Source organism: Mugil cephalus, chromosome 8 (assembly GCF_022458985.1).
Source record: "Mugil cephalus isolate CIBA_MC_2020 chromosome 8, CIBA_Mcephalus_1.1, whole genome shotgun sequence".
NCBI classification, from domain to species: Eukaryota; Metazoa; Chordata; class Actinopteri; order Mugiliformes; family Mugilidae; genus Mugil; species Mugil cephalus.
The window spans coordinates 28,637,168-28,664,469 of record NC_061777.1 but is presented as its reverse complement, the minus strand read 5'-3'; the positions used below and the strand labels follow the sequence as shown (position 1 = coordinate 28,664,469).

The window sequence follows — 27,302 nt, the reverse complement described above, 5'->3', positions numbered from 1 at the left end:
GGTTTTTGACAAAATCCAAGATGGCGGAAAATCTGTCATGACGCATCATGACGTAATAGAGTAGGCTGAACTCAGCATGATCCAAGGATCACAAGGATACCTTGTTTGTAAATTTCAGGCGTGCGGTTCAAAAGTTACGTGCGCAAATGTACCTCCAACTTTGACCCGTTGGTGGCACTAGAGCGTACTTACTGGCAACATGTAACTCAGTAAAATTAAATATACCACTGTCCTTAAGCTATGTGCAAAATTTCACAACTTTTTACCATACGGTTCTATGGGCTGCCATAGACTCCAATGGCAGAAGACGGAAAATTAATAAATATCGCTGCATGCAGCCATGAGGGGGTCCAAGCACATCGGCCAATTGGCCATAAGGCTAGACAAGAAGTTTCGAGTGAATCAGGGAAGGATTGGCAGAAATACGAGCTGACTTCCTGGTTGGCGGCTCTGCCGGCACTTTTGATTGGCTGTAGCAGGCAAACGTAGCAGACAGCTTCGCTGCTTGGACCCCAATAATAAGAAAACGTAGAAACACAATGGGTTCCTCGCAGCTTCGCTGCTGGAACCCCAATAACACCAACAAAAACAATGGGGTTCCTGCAGCTTCGCTGCTTGGACCCCCAATAACACTAACAAAAACAACGGGGTTCCAGCAGCTTTGCTGATTGCACCCCGAATAATAACACTAACAAAAACAATGGGGTTCCTGCAGCCTTCGTTGCTTGGACCCCCAATAATAAGAAAACGTAGAAAAACAATGGGTTCCTTGCAGCTTCGCTGCTTGGACCCCCAATAAGAAAACGTAGAAAAACAATGGGTTCCTGCTGCTTCGCTGCTTGGACCCCCAATAAGAAAACGTAGAAAAACAATATTAGAATAGAATAACAATATTATTAAGAATATTAAGAAGACGGAGAAAAACAATGGGTTCCAGCAGCGAAGCTGCTTGGACCCCAATAAGAAAACGTAGAAAAACAACGGGTTCCTGCAGCTTCGCTGCTTGGACCCCCAATAAGAAAACGTAGAAAAACAATGGGTTCCAGCAGCAAAGCTGCTCGGACCCCAATATTAAGAAGACGGAGAAAAACAATGGGTTCCAGCAGCGAAGCTGCTTGGACCCCAATAAGAAAACGGAGAAAAACAATGGGATCCAGCAGCTTCCCTGCTTGGACCCCCAATAACACTAACAAAAATAACAGGGTTACTCGCAGCTTCGCTGCTTGTACCCCAATAATAATAATAACACTAACAAAAACGATAGCTGTTTTGCTGCTTGGACCTCAAAAAGGTAGAAAAACAATGGGTTCCAGCAGCGAAGCTGCTTGGACCCCAATAAGAAAATCATTGAATGAGAAGGTACACCAGTGAGATGGAAGCCAGGGGAATAAACAGGATGTTCTCCACTAGCCTAATTCTAGCAATACTGGAAAAGCATATGGGGGAAGCATGCATCACACAAGAAAAATGTAGAACTGTTGGTGGACCTTAGGGCAGAACAGGGTCGGAGCAGTTGAGACAAGTAAGCAGGTTGCTAAATATCTGAGTGTAGCCCAGAAAGGAATAGACAGGAACAACAGAGAGGCAAAGCATCAGTTACTGGCAGAATAAAGAAATCAGCTTAATGGGAAGAACAAGAACTTGGGGAGTATCACACCAGGACAGACCACAGGAGCAGACTGTGCAAAGATAGGAACGGTCTAAATAAGTTGTGTAATGTTTCGATCATCCCCTCTTAATCCATCGATTTTGAGCTTTGAAGAAACTATGTTTTTCACAAATTAGGAGTTGTCTGGTAGTAAAAAACAGAGAATGCGTTCAAAACTGAATAAAAAAATAAGTAAACCATCACATCATCAAATTAATATTTAGTGCTCCTGCCATAGCAGCAGTAGAGCTCTAATCCTGGCTGGCATATTCTCCACAAGCCTTTCACACTATTAAGGGGTAATCCTGTCCCATTCTTCTTGAATTACTAATTTTAATTTCTCTAAATTCTTTGGTTTGTGCTTTGAAACAGATTTCTTGATAATCAACCACAGATTTTCAATGGGGCTCATGTCCGGGGATTGAGGGGCCATTCTAAGTCTTGGATACTGTGCTCCTGCGCCAATTTCTATTGGACCTGGATGTGTGGCAAGGGGCATTATCTTATTGAAACATCCAGTTTCGATCTCGACGGAACAGTGCACATGCAGAACAGGTTGGAGAAATGACTCAGGAGATAATGCTTCACCTGGCCTCCTGCGTACCCTCACATTAGCAGGATGAAATTAAAACTGGAAACCAGACTCATCTGACCAAAGAATCTTCTTCCAGTTCCTGACTGTCCAGTTCTTGTGTGCTTGTTCCCAATGATGCCGGGCTAACCTCTGTCTTTCATTGATCAGGGGCTTCTTAATAGTCATGTAGGACCTTAAGCCCTTGATCTAAAAGCCACGTACGTTGTGGGTGGAACACTGGACACCAGGTTCAACCACTGCTGTTGGAGCTCTTGTGATGTCATTTAGCAGTTTTCTCTGCAAATGCACATCAGGATGTGGTCATTTCTTGTATCTGTACTTCCTGGCAATCTGGCAGCAGATGTACCCTTTCTGACTGAAAATCTGCATCTTTAGGCATGTTTCCTGTGTTAGGTTCCTTGTTTTTGCCATTTTTGTCTCTGAAGAACTTTCAAATGTACTGGCTTAATAGAGACACCGTCTTCCACAACCTTGCCTTTGTAGCATTGTTTGGCTGTCTCTCACCCAGTTTTAAGCCTCCTACACAGCTGTTTCTGTTTCAGTTAATGACTCTGTTAACCTACACGTGACACTGATGAGCGTTAGCCCCTGTTTGGTATAACAGGTTTATCATACACCCGACTACAGTCCTGCAATATCCCTGACTTTTTGCAAGTGTACCAATTAGAATTTTTGCTGGTTTGAAAGCAAAGGGTAGTAACACCAAATATATAGATTCAAATGATTTAGATTTTTCTTTTGTTCGTTCACTTTGCATTTGGTAAATTGATGAAAATAAACCATCATTATTTACATTTTTGAAGGCATTCTTAGTTTAAAGTATTTTTTTCACAATTACATTAATATTTTGCACAGCACTGTATTTCAGTGGTTCCCAAAGTTTTTCAGCAAGGCTACCTTTTGCAGACCCTCCCAGTTTTAACACACTGACAGGCTTGCACACGGGTTTATGTGTGAAAGGTCTGCATGTATCCAACGTGGCACAGACACAGTATGTCCACAAATGGGACTTGTAGCAAATGATCACACACACCCACACACTTACTGCTTGAAGAAATTTTCAGGTCTTTTGCAGAAGTGACCAAATAAAGGAAATAGGTTTCTGGTCATGTCAAACTGAAGTTGAGCTGCCCCACCATCACTGAAGTGGTTAGACAGGATCACCTACAAGACAAATAGGTGAGGTCGTTTAAATTTCAATCCCCGGAGAACATAGTACATTGTGGACCTATTTGCTCTTGAAGTCTAAAATTTCCATAATTTATTTCTATATATTTCAGTTTTCTATTATATTAAGTGATTACTCTTGCAAGTAAATAAACTCATTATGTTGAAACAGTGTACGTAAAAGGTAGAGTAAAACAGAAGTCAGAGTATAAACAGTAAGGTGGTATCTTAGTGTGTATTAGTCTCTTACATCTTGGTAGAGAAAGTTATCAAGCCTTTCTGCCAGGCCCTGCCAAGCCACTTGGAACAGAGAAAGACTCAGGACCTGATGAAGATACAGCAGTCTGTCCCTCACACATAGCATCAGGGGGCATGCTGAATTGGACAAGGACATGGTGGACTGGTCACGATGGGATGACAGGGACAACCACCTGAAGGTACAAAACAAATTAGCATTTATTCTTTAATCATTCTTTCAGTGCAAAACAAAGCAAAACAAAAGGAAATTTGGTCTGTTGTAGCTGTTGGATGGACTGTGTTAATATGGACAATGTGTTGCAACTTGGCTGCATGAGCCAAACTGATGCCGTCTTCCTGTGGATATGGGAGTGACACCTTAAAAGTTGGGAGCCAGAGCCTGTGTAGTAAAATCTTGGGGTGTTGCCACATGGAACCGCATTGTTAGTGACCCAAGCACACTTTCATAGTTTTGTTTAATTAATACTATGCTCTGCTCTACCCTCACTGGTTACAAGGAAATGTTGGATTATATGTTGTACTTCTTTTTTAATTTGTTTCTTTTTACAACTCTCATAGTTACATTGGATGCTTTATGGAGCGGTTGGCAGGCGTCAATATGTCTCATGCTGTTTTTATAGAGTGAAAATGTTTAAATCCACCTTGATTTAATTAAACAAAGAGGTACAAGCCTCCTATTGGATAAAGACTGCATGGACAATTATCTTTCAGTTGGCAATAAACTATTTATTCCCAACAGATGCAATGAGTAGCTTCTCACTTTTTAACCAACCAAGATCCTGTGATTGTGGAAAAGATGGCTAGCCTGTTAGAGAAGGGTCAAATCATTGGCATGCATCAAGCAGAGAAAACATCAAACACTGAAAACACTGCAGAAACTACTAAACTTGGTTTGAGAACTGCTCTGGATAGTTAAAGCAAGGATAGTTGAGGAATAGGCGTTAATATCAATACAAATTGTCTCAAGATGCTTTACAAAACCCGGCCTAAACCCCCCAAAGCAAGCCTGAAGCAGGCGGTGGCAAGGAAAAAACTCCCTTTTAACAGGAAGAAACCTTGAGCAGAACCCAGCTCATATGGAGGGACCCATCTGCCTCAGGCCAGCTGGGTAGAGACAGAAAAGAGAGAGACGAGAACAGCAGGAGGAACGAGACAAATACACATCTGGCATAGATACATACATCTGAATAAAGAAAACATGTAGAATTTGAGGATGATGCCGATTTTCACACATGGGTTGGCCAGCACGGAGTCCAGATCTTAACCCTATTGAGAATCTTTGGGATATGCTGGAGAAGGCTTTGCACAGTGGTCAAACTCTCTCATCATCAATAAAATATCCTGGTGAAAGATTAATGTAACACTGGATGGAGAGAAATTTTTGCAGAAGATAATAGAAACAATGCCACAGTGAATGTGTGCTGTAATCAAAGTTAAAGGCGGTCCAACAAAATATGAGAGTGCCAGGCAGTGTAATAAAATGTCGGAAATCATACTTGAGAAATGTTATTGAAAAATAGTTTTACTTATCCCTATCCACTAACTTAAAGGAGGTGGAGCTTATGACCTATACTCAAGCCAGGTCACAAAGAGGAGCTTTACTTCCCCTTTGAAAAGCAGTTTCAAGTCCATCTTTATACAGTCTATCAGCTGTTTTTTAATTGAAATGAACAACCCAGAAATGTCTTCCTCTGTTCTCTGGGAATTGCAAATGTAGGCAACATATTATCTCATATTTTACACATAAGAAAAAAAAAAAAGAAGAAACAGAAGAAAAACGGATTACTTCGAGACACCAAAGAGAAGACTCCATCAGGTTGAAACTGAACATCTGCCAGGGGCTTTCTGTGATAAAGGTCTCCTATTTGAGATTCTTTGTTCATTCACTCATTAGTTTTGTCCATATTTAGACATAGAATCTTATTTCTTTACTAGGACAGTTAAACCTACTTTCATTTTTAATATAAAATTGTGAGTTCCAACTTTATTTTGCTTTCTTTCAGATTTGATCACCCATGTGTGTTTGTTTTTTCCCTCCTTTCTTCACGTGCTGTGCCTAATAGATTATTGAATTCCTTATTTAATAAATAAACCCATTTGAGCATACAATTCTTCCGCTCCTGTCTGCAAGCATTCTCACCGATGCCCTTATGATCATAGTGAATATTTAACTTCTGAACCTCCTATTCAACACTAAGGTGAGATTAAAGTAAAATAAAAATCACAAAATTTACAGAATTAGCATTATGAATAAAAAGTAGTTGGCAAAACAGTGTACAGTGTGATTTGGTTGTTTGCCCAGTTGCATAGCAACAGCGGCATAGGGTCGTGTCGCATGGTGTTTTCTTTGTCCGCTGAGAGAGGGATGTAAATTCAGTGTGTCTGCTCGTAGGATCTGAAGCTGGGCACAGATGCACTGTGGTCCTATGAACCAGATCTCCGAAGAACTTCTCATAACCCACTTCCTCTGGGTTCCATCAAGTGCACACAGTCCACCCATCCTGCTGCCAAAGACCTCACGTTCCCCATGAATACAGACGGCACCACCGACCTTCTCCACTCCTCTACCTCCAACTCCAGCCTGGTTCCCAGCACTTTTCCTGAAGTTCAGCGGGACTCTCAGGCCTCACTCCGGAAAGCTCAGGGGACACAGACAGTGCTAGCACAATGGCTGTTCCGCCGAACGCCACAGCGAACGACCAACGACACAGCCAAAAACAAAAAGTCCAGAAAAAACTAAATAAAAACAGCACAAAAAGACAAAAAACAACCAAAAACTATTTTATTGATTGGACTGATCAAGGCACAGAAAAAACAACAACAAGCCAGACAAAAACAACCATTAACACACTAAGAATAACCTAAAAAGGATATTCTTCACGGAGCCACTGGTGACATGCAGCCACTCTTTCAGGTGCATTTTTCAAAAAAAAAAAAAATAAAATAAAAAAATTAAAAAAATCAAATCAATCAAGGTCTTGCATAACTTGCAATCAGTCTGTTTTGGATCATTGTCCTGTTGCAGAACCAAAGCTTACTTCAGCTTGAGGTCACGAACAGATGCCTGGACAATCTCCTTCAGGATTTTTTGGTAGACAGCAGTAGTCATGGTTTCAGTTATCACAGCAACTCTTCCAGGCCCTGGAGGAGCAAAACAGCCCCAGACCATCAAACTACCACCACATTTTACTGTGGTGCAGTGTTACTTTTTCGTCAGAAGTAATGGGACACGCGCCTTTCAAAAAAGTTCAGCTTTTGTCTCATCAGTCCACAGAGTATTTTCCTCCAAGTCTTGGGGATCATTAAGATGTTTTCAGGCAAAACCGGAGAGGTTGAGGGAGTTTCCTCTTCCTTAGTGTTCTCAGACAAAAGAGATGTTTCTGAGCCTTTTTAAATAACATGGTTGGTGTTCACAATCCAGCCTGTCTTCTGAGATGTGTAGACCTATGGAGCCTCATTGCCTCCGCTGATCAGTCCCACAATGCCCCACGAGCCAATTTGATGATGGTGTGTCTTGGGTGGAAACCCAGTCATGGGTGCACAGCATGAAGAGGGCGGGGCTCAGGACACAGTCCGGCAGTACTCCAATGTTGAGGACAATTGGGGGGGAGGCAACCATCCTGACGTGCGAAAATCTCTGGGATTTTAACAGCGCAAACCTCAAGCTTGAAATGGCTAAATACAGACAACACGTAACGTGCCCCACCAGGGACATTAACATGTTTGACCACTGCTACACTACAGTAAAAATACATTGCACAGTTCCCCTGCTCAAGAGGGGATGTCTTCACTTTGCAAATAAATATCTGAATAATCTGAAGGACTGGTTGAATGTGATGTGGTCAGATGAGACCAAAATTTAACTCTTTGGCTTCAGGTCAACTCAGCTCAAACGCCACGTTTGGAGGGAGAGAAAAAGGATGTCCCAGGAACATGCTGGTGTAAACATTATGCTTTGGGCCCGTTTCTCTGTTCAATGTACAGGATGACTTCATAGCATTGAGAGGCTGGTGAGCAGGGACACGTGGTGTAAAATCTTGGATCACAACCTCCTTCCCTCGGCCAGAACCCTGAAGATGGGTCATGGACTTGTCTTCCAGCCAACACAACACATTAAGATCAGAGAGTGGCAAAAGCAGTCTTCAGACCATAATCCTATAGAACATCTGTGGAGGGAGTTGAAACCCAGAGTTGTCAAACGAAGGCCTCAAATGCTTATTTGCGTGTGTAGGTGTGAGAGAATCAAATGGAGCAAAGACCAGTATTAGGATGGAGCTGCTGGTTTAATCCCAATGCAGCTCCAGAACACGGCACAAGAAGACAACAATCTTTGGACCACAGCTCTTACTGCTGACTTACAACAACAAACACGACCAATACATAAAGAAGCAACACACACCAACGAACTATTTTCCAGCTTAGAAAGTGACTGTATTTAAATGATTCTGTTTAACTACTGTGTCTATACATGTGGTTATCAACTGGCTGATGTCTCACCTCTCTTGGCAGTATGGTTTTGCTTTTGCAGTGATTTCTCTCATGGTCCATTCCAGCAGCCTCCCCAACATGTCTCCTTTTAGTCGATCCAGTAATTCCAACAGACCGTCAAAAATAGAGCCTTCCAGAGAAGCAAGGCGCCCCACCTCCATTATACCAAGGCCTCCCAGTACCACTTCTTCCCCAAGTGAAACTGCTGCCTGTTGCATCTGTAAGAAAAACTGAAGACAGAAAAACATGTTCCATCACCCTGTTTTGGCTGTCCTTTGGCAGCTCAGTGCAGTTGGTTAGATGACAACAATTAAAGAATGTCTCCAAATTTCCAAACTGTTGGTTGTAACTAAATCTTGTTCATACACAATCCATCCATCTATCCACCAATCTATCGGCTGATTGTGGGCTGCTGAAAGTGTTTTCCTGCTTGGAATTGTATACACTGGATTCAGAGCATGGGTGTAGCTTCTGAATCCTTTGTCATCCACAATAGAAAATGGCTGAAAATCACATGCAATCATTTTAACCAGTTCCTCATCAATTGTGTTCTGTCTTGCTGGGCTCAAAGCCTTTTATATAAACTGTCTTGTAGAGCTCTGAGTTGGTTGTGATGGTCTAATGACTGATGCTGTAGGCACTACAACAGGAGCAACAGTTGCATTGGATGCACTGGCACCTTCATTAACAGCAGGTTCCCTTGTTTGCCTTTTTTCCTACAATTGAACTGTGGGCAGTTCTTAGGTGTATGTGCAGGTTGTTTGTGGAGCCTGCTCTGTAAGAAATGCTCACCTTACCTAGTCTACACTCTGCTTTTGAATTGTCTACATTTTCTGCTGTCCCGCCTTCTCTCACCTTTTCAGCATATTGTCTCTAGCGCAAGTTCTCTCTCACTTTTGCCTCCCTCCCTCCAGCTCGTGTGCTGCTCAGCGCTCACTGTGCTGTGTGCGTCTGTAAACCCTCCCCTCCCCCTTCTGCTCAGTGTTGACACACAGATGCCACCACACATCTTGACCAATCACATGCGGCTTTAACAGAAAAAAAGGGGGGGGATCCCTGTGAAATCAGCTTTCATTAATGTATGGATGTTCCAACTTAGACAACATCCTGCTGGTACTCTGGCCAAATTTCTAAAACTTACATACCACATCGTCCCCCCAGTGTCCCAAGATGGTCGAAATGTAGTTCACAGCATTAAGGATGGCACAATAACGGACACCCAGAGGGCAGCGGGACTCCTCTTTCATTACCTGGAAAAAATAATAAAACATCAATCACCTCTGCCTTCTTTGGGTATTCATTCTTTAAAACCTATAATAAATACACAGATAAATACTGAAATATGATATATGTGCATTCATAATTATACATAGCATATAAACCACTGGGTGAAACAATACTAAGCAGAGGCATAGTCATGGAGATGACGCTGACTTAATGTGTCAGAATTCTGTAGCAAATCAGCAAGTCTTTAAATGAATGGAACATACAGAAGTCAATCATGGTACTAGCAGGAGAAAGTTGTGTTAACCACTGTACACCAAAGTAACTAAACTATGTAGAGCATTTGTATTTACAAACTGTGAACCTACAACATGTGGTTCAAGAATCTCTCAAATGCAAGTTAAAAAGATCTTCCTTAAGATGTAATTACAAGGTAATTCCTTCATGCAGTAGCAGGAAGATTAGTAATGACCAAAGGTTTTGGATTTCCCACTTCACACCTTCCACACATTTAAGGATCTCAGCTTCCACAGGAGTCCGCTGCACCCCTTCTTGTACACTGATAGGGTTGAACGATTATGGAAAAAACAATGTATACACTTTTCCAACAAAATGTAATGAATAATTTCAAAACATATTATAATGACCCAATATTATAATGCATGTATAGCATAAAATCGTTTTCCCCATAGGCAGGGCCTATTTATTGGGATTAAATTAAAAAGATACATGACTTGAAACAAATATTTTTATTGAACTGCTGAATATATTTGAACAATGGTTACAGTGCTGAGAGGTACCATATCTTTTGCAACAAACTGCACCTGTGTGGTTTCCAAGTGCTGTTTTCAATTACGGTCATGGTACTCCATTCACAGAATGGAATGTCCATGGGGCGAGGTGTAGTGAGGTGTCTTCTGCAATGTCGCAGCAGCGTGTCAGCCAGGAAAGCCCAACAACATCCAGAGCCTTAAGATACCCAGGGTGGATCTTAACCTCTCCTGGAGGGTTCACCACAGGGGGAGGAGTAGGAGAGGGGAGATGAAGGAGCATGATGGAGTAGAGTCTGAGGGCTAAACCTGTTGAAAAAGCTATTAAGCATGTTTGCTCTCTCCATTTTGCCTTCAGGCCTCCACCACCACAGCCCATGATATCCATCATCCCTGACCACACCTCCCTCATGTTCTTCTGCTGGAATCTGGCTTCCAGCTTCTGAAGTTCATTTTATTCATTTTGTTTTCCTCTGCTTTCCTATAGCGACCATACGTTTTGGTCAGAGGCCATCCAGTCAAATATATAGGGCTAATAGAAGTTAAATACTCACATTTTTGATATTATCATTTTGTGAGCCACCGTGTTGTAGTTCTATGCCCATGTGTCTTCAAGGAGCTACAACAGAAAGAATATGCTTGGACTTGAGAATGAAGCTTCTTCAGTTCAAAACAGTGGCGAAACATCTTCAAGAAATTCTACAAGTCCAGTTGTCTTTATTCAATGCCTTTTGGGTGAAGGAAATGTCAACTTGAGGACAAATGTAGTATAGTTTTTTTATGTAATGCCCATTTGTTCTGTTCTCTTGGTTTAATTTCCTCAGTGTTTGCTTGATTATCACCAAGTTAGTACCGCTCTCCTCCTATAACCATCTAACTGAAAAGCCCTCCTTCTTGAACTGTCACCTTACCGTAGTGGAGGATTTTGAGTGCCCCAATGACCCTAGGGCAGGGCATTTTGCCCTCGATAGGGTCTCCCAAGGCATGTTGGTCCTAGGTGAATGGTCAGACCAAGGACAGTTCAGAAGACCCTGAAAGAAGAAGAAGAGCACATGTACCCAGCCCGGAAGACTACTGTGGCCACATCCTGAAGCCAGGCCTGGGTCTCGTGGGCGAGCGCCCGGTGGTCGGGCATTCACCCAGCCAAAACTGGTTCAATGGGCTTGCCTCCCTGTGGGGCCACCACCCACAGGAGGGGCAGGAATGGTCCGGTGCAATGTGGATCGGGCAGCAGACCAAGTGGTGAAGACAGAGCTCAATTGAGGTTCTAACCCTTACCTATGGTCATGAATTTTGGGTAATGACTGAAAGAACAAGATCGTGGATACAAGCCGCCGAAATGAGTTTGCTTCACAGTGTGGCTGGGCTCAGCCTTAAGGATAGGGTAAGGAGGTTGAGTTGGTAAGGATGCATCCTGGACAGCTCCCGTTAGAGGAGTTTCGGGCAAGTCCCACTGAAAGGAGGCCTTGGGGTCGGCCCAGGACAAAATGGAGAGATTACTTGTTCCTTCTGGCCTGGGAGCACCCTCTGGAGGAGCTGGTGGAAGTTGCCGGGGCTGTCTGGACCTACCTGCTGAAGCTGCTTTCCCCACGACCCAGATCCGGAAAAAGAGAAGACAACGGAAAAGCCCATCATCTTCCCCTCTAAGTTAGTGTGGTTTTGTTTAGTTGTGGCTCATAAATAATACCAAAGTGTTATTATTACCTGGGTAAGTCGTATGCGGAAGTCATCCACAAGTTCTTTCTGCAGGCCCAAAAACTTCAGTTGTGCAGAAGGACAGGGCAAGGCCCGGTACCGCTCTGAGTATAGAGAGATGACAAAAAAAACAACAAGACTATTACTCAAAATGTTTTATGTTATCAAACAGCCTATTACTAATAGACCCTTTAATATTTTGACAAGCAAGGAGAAAGTTTGATCTCATCTTCAACTACTGCTTAGCCTCACTAGGGCCATTTGCACCTCAGATGAGGTGGGAGGAAACCAGAGTACCTGGAGAAAACCCAGGACTCAAACCCAGCCCTTCATGCTGGGAGTCATCAATGCTAACCACTAAGCCGCTGTGCCGGTCTCTTATTTCAATCATGTTAAAAATATGAAGGAAGGAAATTTATTATGAGGATCTAGGACTGTACAAAACAATAATGATAAACACAAGGCTAACACATACATAAGTACATAGTTAAAAAAGAAGCTACATTTAAAACAAACAATAAAACAAACAACAACAACAAAAAACAAGTATCATTAAAAAAAAAAAAAAAAAAAAAAAAAAAAAAGATGCAGCAAGTGAAAGGGGTGGGAGATTGACCAGTTCATTTGCCAGGTGGTCAAGCTTAAAAAGTAGGTCAAGAATCATTGGAGATTGGTGGCTTAGGTATTTGAAGGTGATTAAATCTAAGATCTAATGGTTCACTATGCACCAGTCCACAAGCTTTTTCTATGTCGATCAGTGGAGAGTTTGATCTTTTTGAACTTTTCTTGTGCACATGGAAGAAGACTCAACATTAGTGTATGAAAAACCCACTCACACTGATCATCATCAGTCACCATCATCTATTATTTAGAACGTGGCTCTTTTGAATACGCTAATATTCAGCTGTGATTATTTCTGGATAGATCACTGCTGCCCCGGCAATGAGATAGACACCGCTGACATCAATGTATAAACACACAGACACGTACTTGTATATATATGTACATGTATACGTACTGTTTTGATTTTTTTGTTTTTTTTATTTTTCCCCCCCTCGAAAACCACTTACTCTCAAGCTTAACACATGACATTAAAACAGAAATGAACCTGCTGGACTCCAGAGAGGTTTGCTTTATTCCCAGAGATGATATGCCAACTAAGGCCGATCGGAGAACAATCAACCGAAAGGGAAAGACAATGACACTACGAGAGACGTCAGAAGAGAGGCAAACAAGATGGCATTCGAGCAAAGGTAGCCACGGCTACTCACAAACAAGAAATCTCCAGTATTTTTCTTACCAATACACGGTCACTGGTTAATAAAATGGATAAAATTAAATTATGGATTGTCAATTGCCGGATAGACAGTTGCATAATAATAAAAACTAGAAAATTCCCTCTGGGAAAGTTTTGAAAGGGCTACGGGGGGTTAATGCCAGCGGTACCGTCTCTGTCAACATGGGAGTTAGCACAGTTAGCCTACATTTAGCACAATTAGCTTACAGTTAGCACAGTTAACCCACAATTAGAACACTTAATCCACATTTAGCACAGTTAGCTTACAGTTAGCGTAGTTAGCCTACATTTAGCACAGTTAGCCTACATTTAGTACAGTTAACCCACATGCCGCACACTTGAGCCACATGTCGCACAGTTAGCACACTTAACCCACATTTAGCACAGTTACCATACGGTTAGCACAGTTAGCCTGTGTGTGAGAGAGTAATGCGCGCTTTCACACGCATGTCTGTACATCCTACTACTCTTCCTGAGTGTATCTGTAACTGTAATAGCATGTATGTGTGTGTAACTGCAATCACAAAGTTACCTGCGTAGTGCGTGTGTGTGTTGTTGTAAGTAAGCACAGTTAGCCTACATTTAGCACAGTTAGCCTGTCTGTGAGAGATTAATGCGCGCTTTTGTGCGCATGTTTGTGTATCCTACTACTCTTCCTGTGTGTATTTGTAACTGTAATAATATAAAGGTACCTGTGTGTTTGTGTGTGCATGTGTGTGGCGAGCTTGCACGCGGCTGTGTGCACAAAGTTACTTGTGTGGGTGGGGAGGTGCAGAGACATCTGATTAATGAATTGGTCTCAGCTGTGGCCCAGAGCTGCGGCTCAGGGGTTGCCGTGGTAACTCACAGTGGTTGTCAATAACGACGGAAGCGCGTGGAGCCGGGACACAGAAAAGAGCTAGATTAACCCCCTTTTCGCTGGTCTCACATTTGGGCTTACTGTGACAAAACCGTAGCCCCTATCAGAAAAAACAAGCAGACCGTGGGCGTCGTAAGACCTTCCTGAAGACTTTAATATGTTTTTTGTCCTCCTCGAGTAAATATTTTGGACACACTCGCGAGTTAAACACAAAGGTCCTTCTCCTTCTCTGAGAAAATCGTTGCATTGGAGTGAATGGAGAGCAGACAGGTACTTTACTGCAAACAGAGGCTCCCAGTTTAAATTCTGTACGTCTCACTGCTTTGCTGAGCACATTGTGAGAGACACAATAATTCTGTCTACAACTGTGGAAAAAAATCTCGTGTCTAGTGTGTAAATTGTGGCCGGGATGAGCATGGAAAGAGAAAATTTTCAGGCGATTTCACACACGCTCTCTCACTCTAAATACCAACATTCTGCACTCCGAAATGAGTTTTTGGAAAAAGATCAGGGTCATTGAACAGTGATTGATCAACAACGATAAGACTTATCAAAACGAGATAATAATGCACCAATACACAAGGCTCGTGTCTACATTTTAAAGTTTAAATAAAGTCTCTAATAGAAAGACTTACGTCGCGAAAAATTTGTATTTCGAAAAGAAAACTAATAGCACACCGATCCCGATCAAGCCGCACGTTTTGAAATAAGGGACGAAAAAAAGGAGGCCTGAGCCTCTGATCTACAGCTTGCTGCTGTAGACTGGAGGCTGGTGCCCCGTAGTCCCTAACTAGAAAATTCCCATCAATCGCTTACAAAAGACATAGCACACCCTCCCCAATCGAGACACACGTTTTGACGCATGTTTTGATATAACATTGTCCATATTGCTCCAAAACTCTGGGACTAGTAAAGTGCAGAAATTTTGGCTGGAAGAAATTGAAGAAGAATAAATGTGCACAAGAACAGTATAGAGGCAACGCGTTGCATTGCCTCGATAACTAGAAAATTCCCAAGGGGAAGTTTTGAACGAGGCAAGGCTGCAGCTGCACGGCTTTACAGGGTCGCTGCTGTAACTGCGTACCGGTGTTGGCATGAGGCAGTCATAATCTTTTGGCAGGTTGTCTGAGACCCAGCAGTATGTTGGTGGAGAGAACAGAACTGCATCTGGGCCACAAGTGGTGTGTTATGTTCTGCTGTAATGTCCTGAGTAGTCATAATGTTTTGGCAGACTTACTTGAACGTGGGGTGGGGGGCACATTTGGGTGTGCATTAGGCGCAGGTGGTCATATGCAACAGTGGGGTGTTTGTGGAGTGAGATCTGGCCTCCTTGTCCTTCTCTGTCCATGTCTAAGGTGGTCATAATTATTTGGCGGTGTGAGTGACTTAGTGTTCCGTTGTGATGGCCACCATTGTTGTGTTACTGAAAGCCTCCCTCCTTAGGTACTGCTGTAAATGTCAGACCTGCCATTCTTCACTATAATGAATGTGTAAAGTGTTCCTAATAATATGGCCACCTGAGTGACTCAGCAGTGAGCAGCCATATTGACCAGGTACACACCTGCTGTTCCTCCCTATATAATGCTGTCACTATGAGATCCTCCCTCCTCCTCCATTGCTGTGAGCTCCTCGGTGCATGTGAGTTTTGTAACCATGGTTACGGCCCCTCCCCTGCTCTCTCACAGCTCACATAAGAACTTTAGTTCTACAAAAGAACTCGGGGGGTAGCTATCTGTACCGTAGGATTTGGCCTCTGAACAAATGTTCATAACTCCACAACGATAGGTCGTACAGGGAAAATGAATGCATTGTGAGTGTCAGGCGAACCAACATTAAATCCTCTTTGATTTAATGTTGGTTCCATGCACGTACGGCGAAAACTGTGGCCGCTGTGACGAGAGAGAGAACACCTTACGTTGTCGTTTTTCACCGAAAATCTGATCTCTTTTTAACATTGGAGTGAATGGGCGGAATGTTGGTCACACTCCTCGCTTGAAAGAGCCGGGAGTCCAAACTGTAGGACGTACATGAATCAGAGATGCACTATCGGAAAGTTCCCACGTTTTCATGTAATTTCTATTTCTCTAGCTCCAAATTTGTGGCAGCCAGACAACTTTGAACAACTTTTTTTCGGTTAAAACAGAAAAATCCTCTTGCTAGAGTGCGATTAGAGTGCGTAGGTGAACTACCCTTTCCAAACAGTATAAAGATCCTGGGCTGAAGGAGAGGAAAATATCCTCCTTCACAAATTTGCCGGCTCGTCCGGGATACCAGGAAAGGAATGTAGTTACACTGGAGGAGTATCTCTTACAGTCAGCGGCCACAACTAAGTAAAAGGTGAGCAGAAAACCTCATAACCAAATTTCTGCATGTCTTATGAGACATTTCGTGGCTGTGAGAGTATGATTCAACAGTAGTGCCATTTGTAAGAATAAAACATACATATGGATTAGTCTTATAAAAGACCAGAGAAGGGTTTAGAAGGTCCCCTGATCCAGATAGTCAGGCAGGATATTGCCTGATTGCCTGGATGTAAAAGCTGCCCTCTGAGTTTATAAGAAAAGAAGAGAAAAGAAGAGAAAAGAAGATAAGATAAGAAAAAGGGCCGACTAGCACAGTTTAAAGGCCGGACGGGTGTGATCAGCCCCCAAAAGGGTTTAAAAGGTCTCCCTTTGTCGGAATATCTAGGCTTGTAGATCACCTAGGAATTCAGACAATTAAAGCTACCACTCTGAGTGTCTTGAGTAGATGAGACTAGGAGTTAGGGTTTAAAAGGCCTCCTTTTGTTTGAATACTTAGGCATGTGGATCCCATGAGTGTTCAAAGAAAAAAAGCTGCCACTCCGAATGCTCAAGTAGAACAGACTAGGAGTTAGGGTTTAAAAGGTCCCCCTTTTCTGAATATTTAAGCACCTGGATCCCCTGGGTATTCAGAGAATAAAAGATACCACTCCGAATGTCTGAGTAGATAGATAGATAGATAGATAGATAGATTACTTCATTCATCCCCAAAGGGAAATGAAGTAAGGGAGTAGGAATAGGAGAAGTACAGGAGAAGAATTTAGAGGTCTCTCATTCAGACAATTCTGGCCCGATATTGTCTGTGTGTCTGAGTGTAAAAGACACCCTCTGAGGTAATAGAATAAAAAAATAAGAAATCATTATAAAATAGCAGAAATAGAGAAAGATAAAAGAGCCTAGGAGGTTTATGTAGGTATTAAAAAGGTGTCTTTTGTTTTTACTGTTGTGAGTGAGATCTGCAGAGCACGCCGAAGCAGCGGGTGGACGGAAACCTAACGGTGATAACATAAGTCCACTGTCTGTTGAAGTAAGCTGTTCAAGGGTCTAAATAAGTTCTGGTGTCGTGACTGAGTCCTTACGTGAACGGTCACTTGGGCTGAGAACTCGGGACATAGCGTGCCATACCTCTCAGCCGGCCAGAGTGTGTGAATGAGAACACAGTATGTGTGATTCAGACACAGCTGAACCAGGGACATTAGGAGCCCATTGAAAGGAAAGGAGGGACAGAATAAAACGATCTTTCCCAGAGAATAGAGCAAAAAGAGAGCTTAAAGATTTTGAAAAATGGTGCAGAGACGTAACAACAGATGGTCTGTTCGGTGGCTTGGGGGGCCTCCCCACCGACAACCACTCTATACGGGAACTCTCTAAAATATAAAAAACAAACAAAAACAATTGATTCAACTGATGACACAATTTGAAAAATCGGGAAGGTTATCAAAGGTAAAGAAAGAAAAAAAAAGGTAAAGATTGAAGATCATATAAAATTTACAAGCATGCACTTTAGCAGTTGCTTTTCTAGCCACAATAACATTCCAGTGCAAGCAGTCCAGACTGGAGAAAAGCAGGAAGATAAGGACGGACTAACAAGGACAACCGCCGTGACAACTGGTGAGATACCCCTTCCAAATTAACCGTTAAAGCCAGTGAAGTAGAGTCAAAGTCAGAGTATGGAGACACAGAAGCGAGTGACGAAGGGAGTGAGGGAGATGGAGCATGGGGGTTAAGAAAGTGGATGACAGGGACATGATAAGATACCTGGAAGAACAAACAACAAAACCACATGATACAAAACAACTAACAAAGGTCCTGAAACATTTGGGAGAGAACACCACAAAACAGATTGAGGTATTGGAAACATTAGAACATGGACTGCAAAACACTTAAGAGAACACCGTGTCCCAAACATACCATTACAGAAAGAATCAGAATCAGACAGTGAAGTAGGACAGAGGCAGGCATCACCAACATACATGCCGTATCCATGTGACTTGACCCAAGATACAGAATGGGTATATGGACAAAAAGGGACATATCATTATCAGCTGAGGTCCGGAATGAAGAATGAGGCTCCTGGTCAGTTCGCCCGATAGAAACTAGGACCAGTATGGGACAATACAACCCACTATCCTATGCAGACCAAGCACTGCTAAACACTACATTGCCAGACCCCAAAGAGGGAGGAAATAACTGGATCAGAGAATTTCTAAAAACTTTTAGTGGGCAGGTGCTGGCCATGGGAGACGTAAGAGTGTGTTTTGCCGCACACTTAGAACCCCATGAACTAGCCCGGTTGAAAACAGCCGCTGAGACCGTACAGGTCGCTGTAGCAGAACCTCTTGAATGCCTGGCCCCTAGGCTCTGGGTGGCTTTGACAACTCAATACCCAGTAAAAACTGATTCTAATCAAATGCATGATACCTACAGAAGGCACGGGGAAGCAGGGAAGGAGTACAAAAAACGTTTGTTAAAACTATGGGAGGCTCACATGGGGTCCAGCCCATTAACTGACTCACTACGGAGACTGTTTAAGCAAGCTGTGATAAAAGGACAAACAGGGGCGGTTAGAGAAGAAATGGAGAAATTGGTAGCGGAGATAGCATGCCCCTGGAAATGTGGATTGCCACTATCGGGAAGATGAGAGTAAAAAGAGACATGACAGGGAGGTTGAAAAACTTAATATGCAGCTGCTGCAAGAACAGTTGAAGGAGCTGAAAGACAAGGCCACTGATAAAATGAAAGAAACCAAAAAGATTAAAGCCCAAATGCCTGCTGTATCTACAGCTCCGCTTAGTGGCCAAATTCAAATACCCCTGCCAGCAGATGAAGGGCCGGTAGCCATATATCAAAGGTATCAACAATATCCCCCAGGTGGCCAATACAGGGGAAGCTAAGAACTTAGGACCTATGATAACACAAGCTATTGATGCAAATGATTGGCAGGCAGTGACAGGGACCACGCTAATGCAATATGGTCCCTCTTGTACATGCTACTAGCTAAAGTATAATGGAACATTTCAGTGTGAGTTGGAAAAAGTTGAAAAAAGCAGAACACATGTCAGAGAAAACACTGACTCTGAATTGACTATGCAACTCTTGAAACAAATAACAGATGAAGTGTGGGCCACTGGACCTTTTAAAGTAGGACATTGCAGAGAAATACCTCCTATCATACTACAGGTGAAAATCCCAGAGATCATAAACCAACCTCAATATCCCCTATCGAGTGAGAAGGCAAATGGAATCAGGGGAACGATTAAAAGCCTGCTTAAATCTGGAGTATTGATACCACGTAAGTCCGATTACAACACACCTATCACTCTCGTGGCTAAACCAGGGAGGGCAGATCATAGGTTGGTGCACGATCTCAGAAAAATAAATGCAGGATTAAAGACTACACATTTTGAGACACTCAACCCATACACAATGCTCTCTAATCTAGTTCAAAAAATTAAATGGTTTACAGTGATGGATCTATCAAATGCATTCTTCTGCATCTCTATAGGGCCAGAGTGTAGACACCTGTTTGCGTTGACTTTTAAAGGGAAGCAATATACCTATACTAGATTACCACAAGGCCTCACAGATAGTCCTTCCCTGTTTAACCACTCAATACAGGTTCTAATGTCCACATTCCAAAATCCGTTGTTGCAATCATGTTGTATATTGCAATATGTTGATGACATTCTGATCACAGGCGAGACTGAGGAGAACGTAACACAACTGACAGCCGCTTTGCTCATGTGGTTAGGGGAGGAAGGGTTTAAAGTATCCAAATCTAAATTACAAAACTGCAGAGCTCGAGTGATGTTCCTCGCGAGAATAATTTCAGGACAGGGGGTAGGTATGACAGCAAACCACAAAAACAACATACTTTCATATGCAAAACCTACTACTGTACAACAAATGATGGCCTTTTTGGGGATGGCAAATTACAGTAAGAATTACATATCAGAGTACGCTGAAACTGGGTCCCCTTTAAGGAGACTCATTACAGATACAGGACATAGCCAGCTAAAAGCCAACCTTACCTGGACTAAGGAAGCGGAAGAGGCCTTCATCACCTTAAAACAACAGCTAAGACAGGCTAGCAAGCTCGCCGCTCCTGATTTGGGGAAAATGTTTGAACTTGATGTGAAAGAAACAGATGGTCTTGTGAGCTCCGTACTGTGGCAGCCCGGAGATCAAGGGAGGACAGTGTTATGCTATTATAGCACTAAATTAGAACCAGTGGAAAAAGACCATCCTACTTGCACCAGAGCCTTATGTGCTATAGCTAAAACACCAAAAGGGACAGCTCACATCACACAGGACATCACAGTACACATAAACCATGCGGTAACAAGATACACTTAAAGCCAAAAGGTTCACCTTAAGCCAACAAAGGACCAGTAGAATGCATTTTGTCAGTTCATGAAGGAAGAAAACAATGAGACTATGGAACAGAAAGTCATTAGTGAAGTGTTGAGTATGCAAGCTAAAGCAGCCTCTCATGAGAAACCGCCGTGGGTTGACAAAAGAAAAAAATGTGAAATAACAGGCATATGAAGGTCACATGATAGGAGAATTGTCACCTCCTCTACCTTACTGATGATGTTATGTTAAGAGGGACGTAAAAGGGGACATCAATCAGGAAGAAGGCTTACTGAAATTATAGGGCAAAAGTGATGGCATCCCTATCTATCAGAAGGGTGTAAATATTTGTAGATACATGTTCCAGTTGCTCCAAGTTTAACCCATGAGCAACTCTCAAGATGGGGATGGGAGCGTTTCCCGTCTCAAACAGACCATGGCAAGAAGTGGTGATTGACTTCACAGACATGGGAATTAATCAGAGAGTAAAAGGCTGTAGATATTTGCTTGTTTGTGTTGATACTTTTATTAGATGCGTGGAAGCTAAACCCACCAGAACTGAGACAGCTCAAGAGGCCATAAATTGGTTGATATATGACTTAATACCTTGCTACGGGGTCCTAGAAAGTATCTGTTCGGATTATGGGAGTCCTTAATATTGGACAGAGGCTCTACCTCTGGTCCTATTTTCATTGAGATCAAATCCAGGTGACACAATAGGACTCTCGCCTCATGAGCTGTTGACAGGAAGAAAAATGCCCTGTCCACTTACAAATAACCTGCATAGTGGTGAAGCTCCTGACCTGGCCAGTCAGGAGAAAGAGATGCAGGAAGCTGTTTAGTTTTTGTCTCCCTAGGTACAGAAAATCCTTAAAAAAGGAGCCCACTGGAGCTCCACCGGAGGAGATAAAAGGAGGAGAGTGGATTTACAGAAGAGTGTTCCACAGGACGAGGGAGGAGCCAAGGTGGATCGGCCCGTTCAAGGTAGTATCATCAACCACATATGGTGTGAGAGTCTGGCTGGATGAGGAGCAGACTAAGGTAAGTAAATATTGGCGCAAAACACACTGTAGAAAAGGACAGCCGTCCCCAGAGAGAAAGCTTAGAGAAATCAGAAAGCACCTAAGGGACATAGGCAAAGAGACAGAGGGAGACTAAGATGATGACCTACAGGTCATGGCTTACACTGGCCTGTTTGGCAGTGGTAAGTCTGATAGCGGCCATACTGTTAGTATGGCTGAATGTAGAGGAGAGATCACAGATTAAGGAAAAGGATGCTGCAAGTATCCCCCACAAAATAATTATTCCAACAGGGGGAACCTAAAATTCGAACACGACAAGAAACTCACCAAGATCAATATATACAGAAGTACGAGGGCTTGAGCATTATTTTGAACGGGGTACCAGATAAGTATAAATTAGCTGATCAGATCGCAGCCGGGTGGGGAATCCATATTCCTCTGGATCACCCCTAACAAAAATGTGGATAGAATAAATCATTTACATTACAATATCTAGAGATTAGCAAACTATACAAGAGATGGGTCTCTTACTGCACACCAGAATAGACTTGCTCTGATCCTGACTGAAAAGGCAGGTGTCTGTAGCATGTTTGGAGAAGTGTGCTGTACATTCATCCACAATAATACGGCCCCTGACGGATCCCTGACCAAAACCTTGAGAGGCCTTAGAGCCCTCTCGAATGAATTAGAAGAATATTCTGGGGTCACAGACCCCTTATCTGGCCTGTTTGACAAAATCTTTGGTGAATTGGAAAAAATTAGTAGCTAGCGTAGCCACCTCACTGGCTATTGCATTTGTGGTGTTTGCTCTGTGTGGTTGTTGTTGCATCCCATGTATTAGGGCTCTCATCGTGCAGTGTATCGACAAGGTGCTGGGGAATGTGGAGTCCAAGGGAGCACCACCAGTGTACCAGATGAAACTCGCAGAGGGCGTGCCTCTGCTCGATCCAAGTGCTGAGATACAGGAGAGGCCATTCCAATATTCAGATGGGGACTCTGACAACGAGCCTGACCTGGATGATGTAGTATGAGCTCAGGGTCTACAATAACTGATCTTACTATGTTAGAATAGCATTTTGCTTTGTGGCTTGCTTCTAGGCTTTGGCTTTTCATATATACGTATATATGCATTTTATACACATATAGTGAATGTTAGTTAATTTTCCAAAGATGTTGCACACAAAACCTGAGCCTACCGGAGAGATGGCAACGTGTTTGGGGGAGCATGTTCACGTGACCGCTGGAAGGAGACCCAGGTTACAAATATAGTTTAGATTGCATCCATACACCCATTTCATACAGGGTTTTTCAGCCTGTGTATCACCTTGGGAAGAATCAAGTAGAATGTTACTTACGTTATCTCACCAATAAATCGTTGTTTTTCGCTTCGCTACAGCTTGCTCACAGACTAGGACACATCACACCCTAATATCTCACATGCTGGAGATCAGATAAAGCTAATCGGCTACACATAGAAACTCACTGACACATGAAAGGCAGTACTCCTCTCCATTGTCTTACGGGCGGGGTCTAGGTAGAATAAGATCACTGTATGTCCCTGAAGTGGGGCTTTTGGTTCTTTTTACCCCTAAGGTGAACTGACCAAAGCCTCAGCATTGAAATCAATATCTATTCTCTGTGTACCAAATAAATATCCAAAACGTGAGAAATTGTTGCGTGATTTGTGCGTAGGTGAACTACCCTTTCCAAACAGTATAAAGATCCTGGGCTGAAGGAGAGGAAAATATCCTCCTTCACACTATGAAAGAGCTCTATTTTTGTTATTGTAATTCACTAGAGAAACCTGATGGTTATTGTGAAACAATAAATCGTCAACTTTCATGCTCTCTCGTTTGATTCAGGAGTCCAACTCTTATGAACCTAGAGATCGTAGGTGCAAGTAGTGGGTTGTCAATCCAGACTAAGGGCGCTATAATAAGAAGAAGAAGAAATGCGTGGGATAACAATAGGGGCTCGGGGCTTCGCCTGAGCCTCCAGTCTACGCGACGTCTGAGCTTCCAGTCTACGCCCACGCAACGCCAGCAAGCTGTAGACTGGAGGCTCAGGCGTTGCCCCGTAGCCCCTAATAATAATAAGAAAAACGCGGCATAACAATAGGGGCCTCAGGCGAAGCCCCTAATAAGAAGAAACACACGGGATAACAATAGGCTGGAGGCTTGGGCATTGCCTTGTAGCCCCTACTAATAATAATAAAAAAATAAATAAATAAACACGCGGGATAACAATAGGGGCTCGGGTGTTGCCCCGTAGCCCCTAATAACACTAACAAAAACAATGAGGTTCCTGCAGCTTCGTTGCTTGGACCCCCAATTCCATACTTTGCATAGGGATGTGCTTACACCCTCTTTACACACACATCTTTGCATGGTTAATAAATCAGATTGAAGGTGAGCAGACTGTTCACAGAAGGCTTTATCAGCCATTCCTTTTGGCATCTCATGTTTGTTAAGACTTGACAAAAGCCCTGAGTCAAAACGTTGTCCTTAATAAATCCCCCTTTTCTTACTTGGAGCAGAGTGTGCAGCGTTTCCTCTTTTTTCAATTTTCATAAAATAAATGGTACCATACTGCTTATATACCACACTATTTATGTTATATGCACTTACTACTTATTGCACTTGCTAAACTGCATCTCTGACAGAGAAGGCAGGCTGACATAATCTGTCCCCAAGAAATTTCTATCCCATTCACATCTTGAGACTGGAGTCTCTGAGTGACAATTGGTTCTTAGGGTACCATTCATTAGGAAAGAAGGAGAGGCAGGCAACAACTCTTTCTGAGGCCCTCAAAAATGTCATGCCATCATACATATACAAGTCTCTGATTATCATTATTTTTTTTTTAAAGAAAACAAGGAACAGAATGACACTTGAGTCTCATTACAATGGCTGGAAACACTTCTAAATAGAGGAACTCTAATTAATATAATTAATCTATATTCCTAAAGAGAAGTAGCCTTACCAGTGATTGCTTGTAGCAGAGTCATGAAAGTCTCAGCACAATCTGGAGCCTTCAGCTCATCAATATCACTGACATCTCTATACTGAGAATTCCAAGCCCCCTCAGTTGATAGCATGGCATCCATCCTCTCGACTGCCACTGTATGTAAGTGAAGAAATAACAACAATTTTATGCACTTTCACTGATACTGATCAAACAATTTGACGCCATACCAAATGTGCAGACACAGAAGTTTACATGTATAAAATTTTACCTGCTGCTGCTTTTTTTTTTTTTTTTTTTTTTTTTTAAACCAACTTATGAACATTTTTTATTCACTTTAACAATCTACACTGCCTGGCCAAAAAAAACAAAACAACAACAACAAAAAAAGAGATTTAACTGAGCAAATACGCACGAGCCTCCAATAGGATAATTACTACATGGGCTTTCAGCTGGCCACAAGTTATTTTGCCCCAACTGATGCAACGAGTCGATTCTCATTCTCATCACACACTCACACTTAAGAAAGCCTTAAGAGACTCTAGTTAGAAAAAAAAAAAGAAACATGGCAAAAATATCATATCACGATTTTTTTAAAAATAAAATCACGATTTCGATTTTATCACAATGTTAAATTAAGAAAATGAAAACCAGACAATTTAGTCCCAACCTTTCACAACAGATTTTATTTTAAATAGTCGCAGTTTTGCCTGCATTTGGGATGCTCCCTCTTCGAATTCGTGTTGCCACCTGATGTGCGAACATGTTCTGTACAAACTTTGCACAGAACATTTGCCTGTGCTTCATCAGTTGAGGAAAATCCAAACCAATTCCATATAATGGAAGTGCAATTTATTTTAGTGTCCAACTCCGTTTGGCTTTCAGCCATGGCTCTCCATGCGGCTACCGCTACACACATAAACAAGGAGGAGGGTAAGAAAGCGCGTCACTGCCCATAATTCGCTATGATTGGTCGGTCAGGTTGACGACGTAATACATCTGGTGCGTCGGTGAAGACTCTCCCATCATCAATACAAGATCTTGGTGAAGAATTGCAGAAGCTTATCAAAACAATGCCGCAGCAGATGTGTGCTGTAAACAAAGCTAAAAGCGTTCCAAATGAAATATTAGTGTGTGTGACTTTTTTGTTTTGGTGGTAACTTATCTTTGGCCAGGCAGTGTATTTTATTTACTGATGTTTTATGACGGATTTATTATGACTGAAATGAATTTCGCACACCACAAAGTGTAGTTTGTATAGGGTATATCAAGAAACAAAAACTGAGGCAACCGAGTCAGCTCTTTCCGTTTCCGGGCTAAGTGAAGAATTAACATGGCGCAGAATTAATAATTATTAGTGAAGAATTAACATGGGGCAGAAAGCTTATCTAGTGCAGCATTGGGATTGAGGTCAGAAACATGGATTAACAAAATGAATGCATATTCAGATTAAAGGGCGCTTTTTAAAAAATATTTTATTTTATTTTTTAGATAGAACTAACAACGTATCCACTTATTTTATGTGGTTCCTCCATTTCAGAGCACCATGTTTGTGATATTGTGGTTTCCAGGTTTTTGTAGATATCCAAATGTGCTGTTTGATTGATGCAGGTTTAAGAGATATGGGCATATTTTTAAGCTTTTGCCTGTAGCTGCCTTTTTTCAACAGAGCTGCGCCAGTTGTGCCAAGTGAAAGAAATCACTATCAGTCTAAAAAAATAAGTGATAAAAAAATTAGAGTGAAAGAGTAAACAAATCTCACTCTTCCTTTCCACCATAAGCCACTTCTGAAGATTTGCATCCTCAAGTAGGAGGTGAAGCAGGCCAGGCAGCACTGTAGAGTATGAATGGTTGCTTCGCAGCTCCTTCTCAAATTGTAACACCTCCTCCACCAAATGACAGAAGAGGACATCATCATAGAGCAGCTTAGAAGCATCGCTGGCCACCTTCTCCTGTAGTAGAGATAATAAGCCCCTACACATCTCCACCTACAAGCATATAAACATAGAAGAATGACTGCTTACTAATAATTGGTGACAAATGTTGACAACAAATTCTAATCAATACTACATCAAAAAGGATTCATACGAACATTGCTTATAATCAAATTATTTTAAAATGTAGTTTCTTGACCAAAATTAAGCAGACTGTAAGTGATAAAAATGCTGTTAAATTTAATAGTTACAAAAAATAACATTCAATGTGCCCTTTTCTGAAACACAGAAAAAAATAAAATGAGGTTTAACTGAATGAAACTGGGAGAAATGTGTAGTGAATATACCTTCAAATAAGTGGCTTGTTTTCACACAGAGGACTTGTTCCAAATTATTCAATATTATTTTCAGCACAAAAACCAGGAGAATAGTTTGATCAGGAGGAACGCAAATTGAAATGGAATATCTGTTTGGACGAAGGAGTCAAATACAGAAAAAATACCTTGGCATGGATGTTCAGCCCAGCTCGGTCCAGGATGGGTTGGATCTTTTCCTCCATGAAAATCGCACTATTGCTCATCCACATCAAAACCTGTGTAAGGTACCACTCTGGCTGAGAAATGCACAAAAAGGATGTGTTTAAGCTTCTAAATACATACAAAACTAAGCAAGAGATAGACATAAATAAATTAAGAATAAGGTTGACGTAAAATTTGCAAAAAATGTAC

General features: G+C 42.2%; 1 protein-coding gene across 3 annotated transcripts in view; it reads right to left on the bottom strand.

Annotated features, from left to right (window-relative positions):
• Window positions 1-27,302, bottom strand: part of rint1 (RAD50 interactor 1) — a 69,504-nt gene that overhangs the window by 6,298 nt on the left and 35,904 nt on the right. For 2 of the 3 annotated variants that reach the window (XM_047592256.1, XM_047592257.1), the window contains 8 exons: window positions 27,077-27,187; window positions 26,403-26,628; window positions 24,659-24,796; window positions 11,855-11,949; window positions 9,302-9,406; window positions 8,166-8,386; window positions 3,661-3,841; window positions 3,289-3,407 (listed from right to left, as the gene is read on the bottom strand). In XM_047592256.1, coding sequence (XP_047448212.1) covers window positions 3,289-3,407; window positions 3,661-3,841; window positions 8,166-8,386; window positions 9,302-9,406; window positions 11,855-11,949; window positions 24,659-24,796; window positions 26,403-26,628; window positions 27,077-27,187 — 1,196 coding nt within the window. Of the gene's footprint in view, window positions 1-3,288; window positions 3,408-3,660; window positions 3,842-6,433; window positions 7,835-8,165; window positions 8,387-9,301; window positions 9,407-11,854; window positions 11,950-24,658; window positions 24,797-26,402; window positions 26,629-27,076; window positions 27,188-27,302 lie in introns of those variants that run through there. The other variant, XM_047592261.1, reaches the window with a different exon arrangement.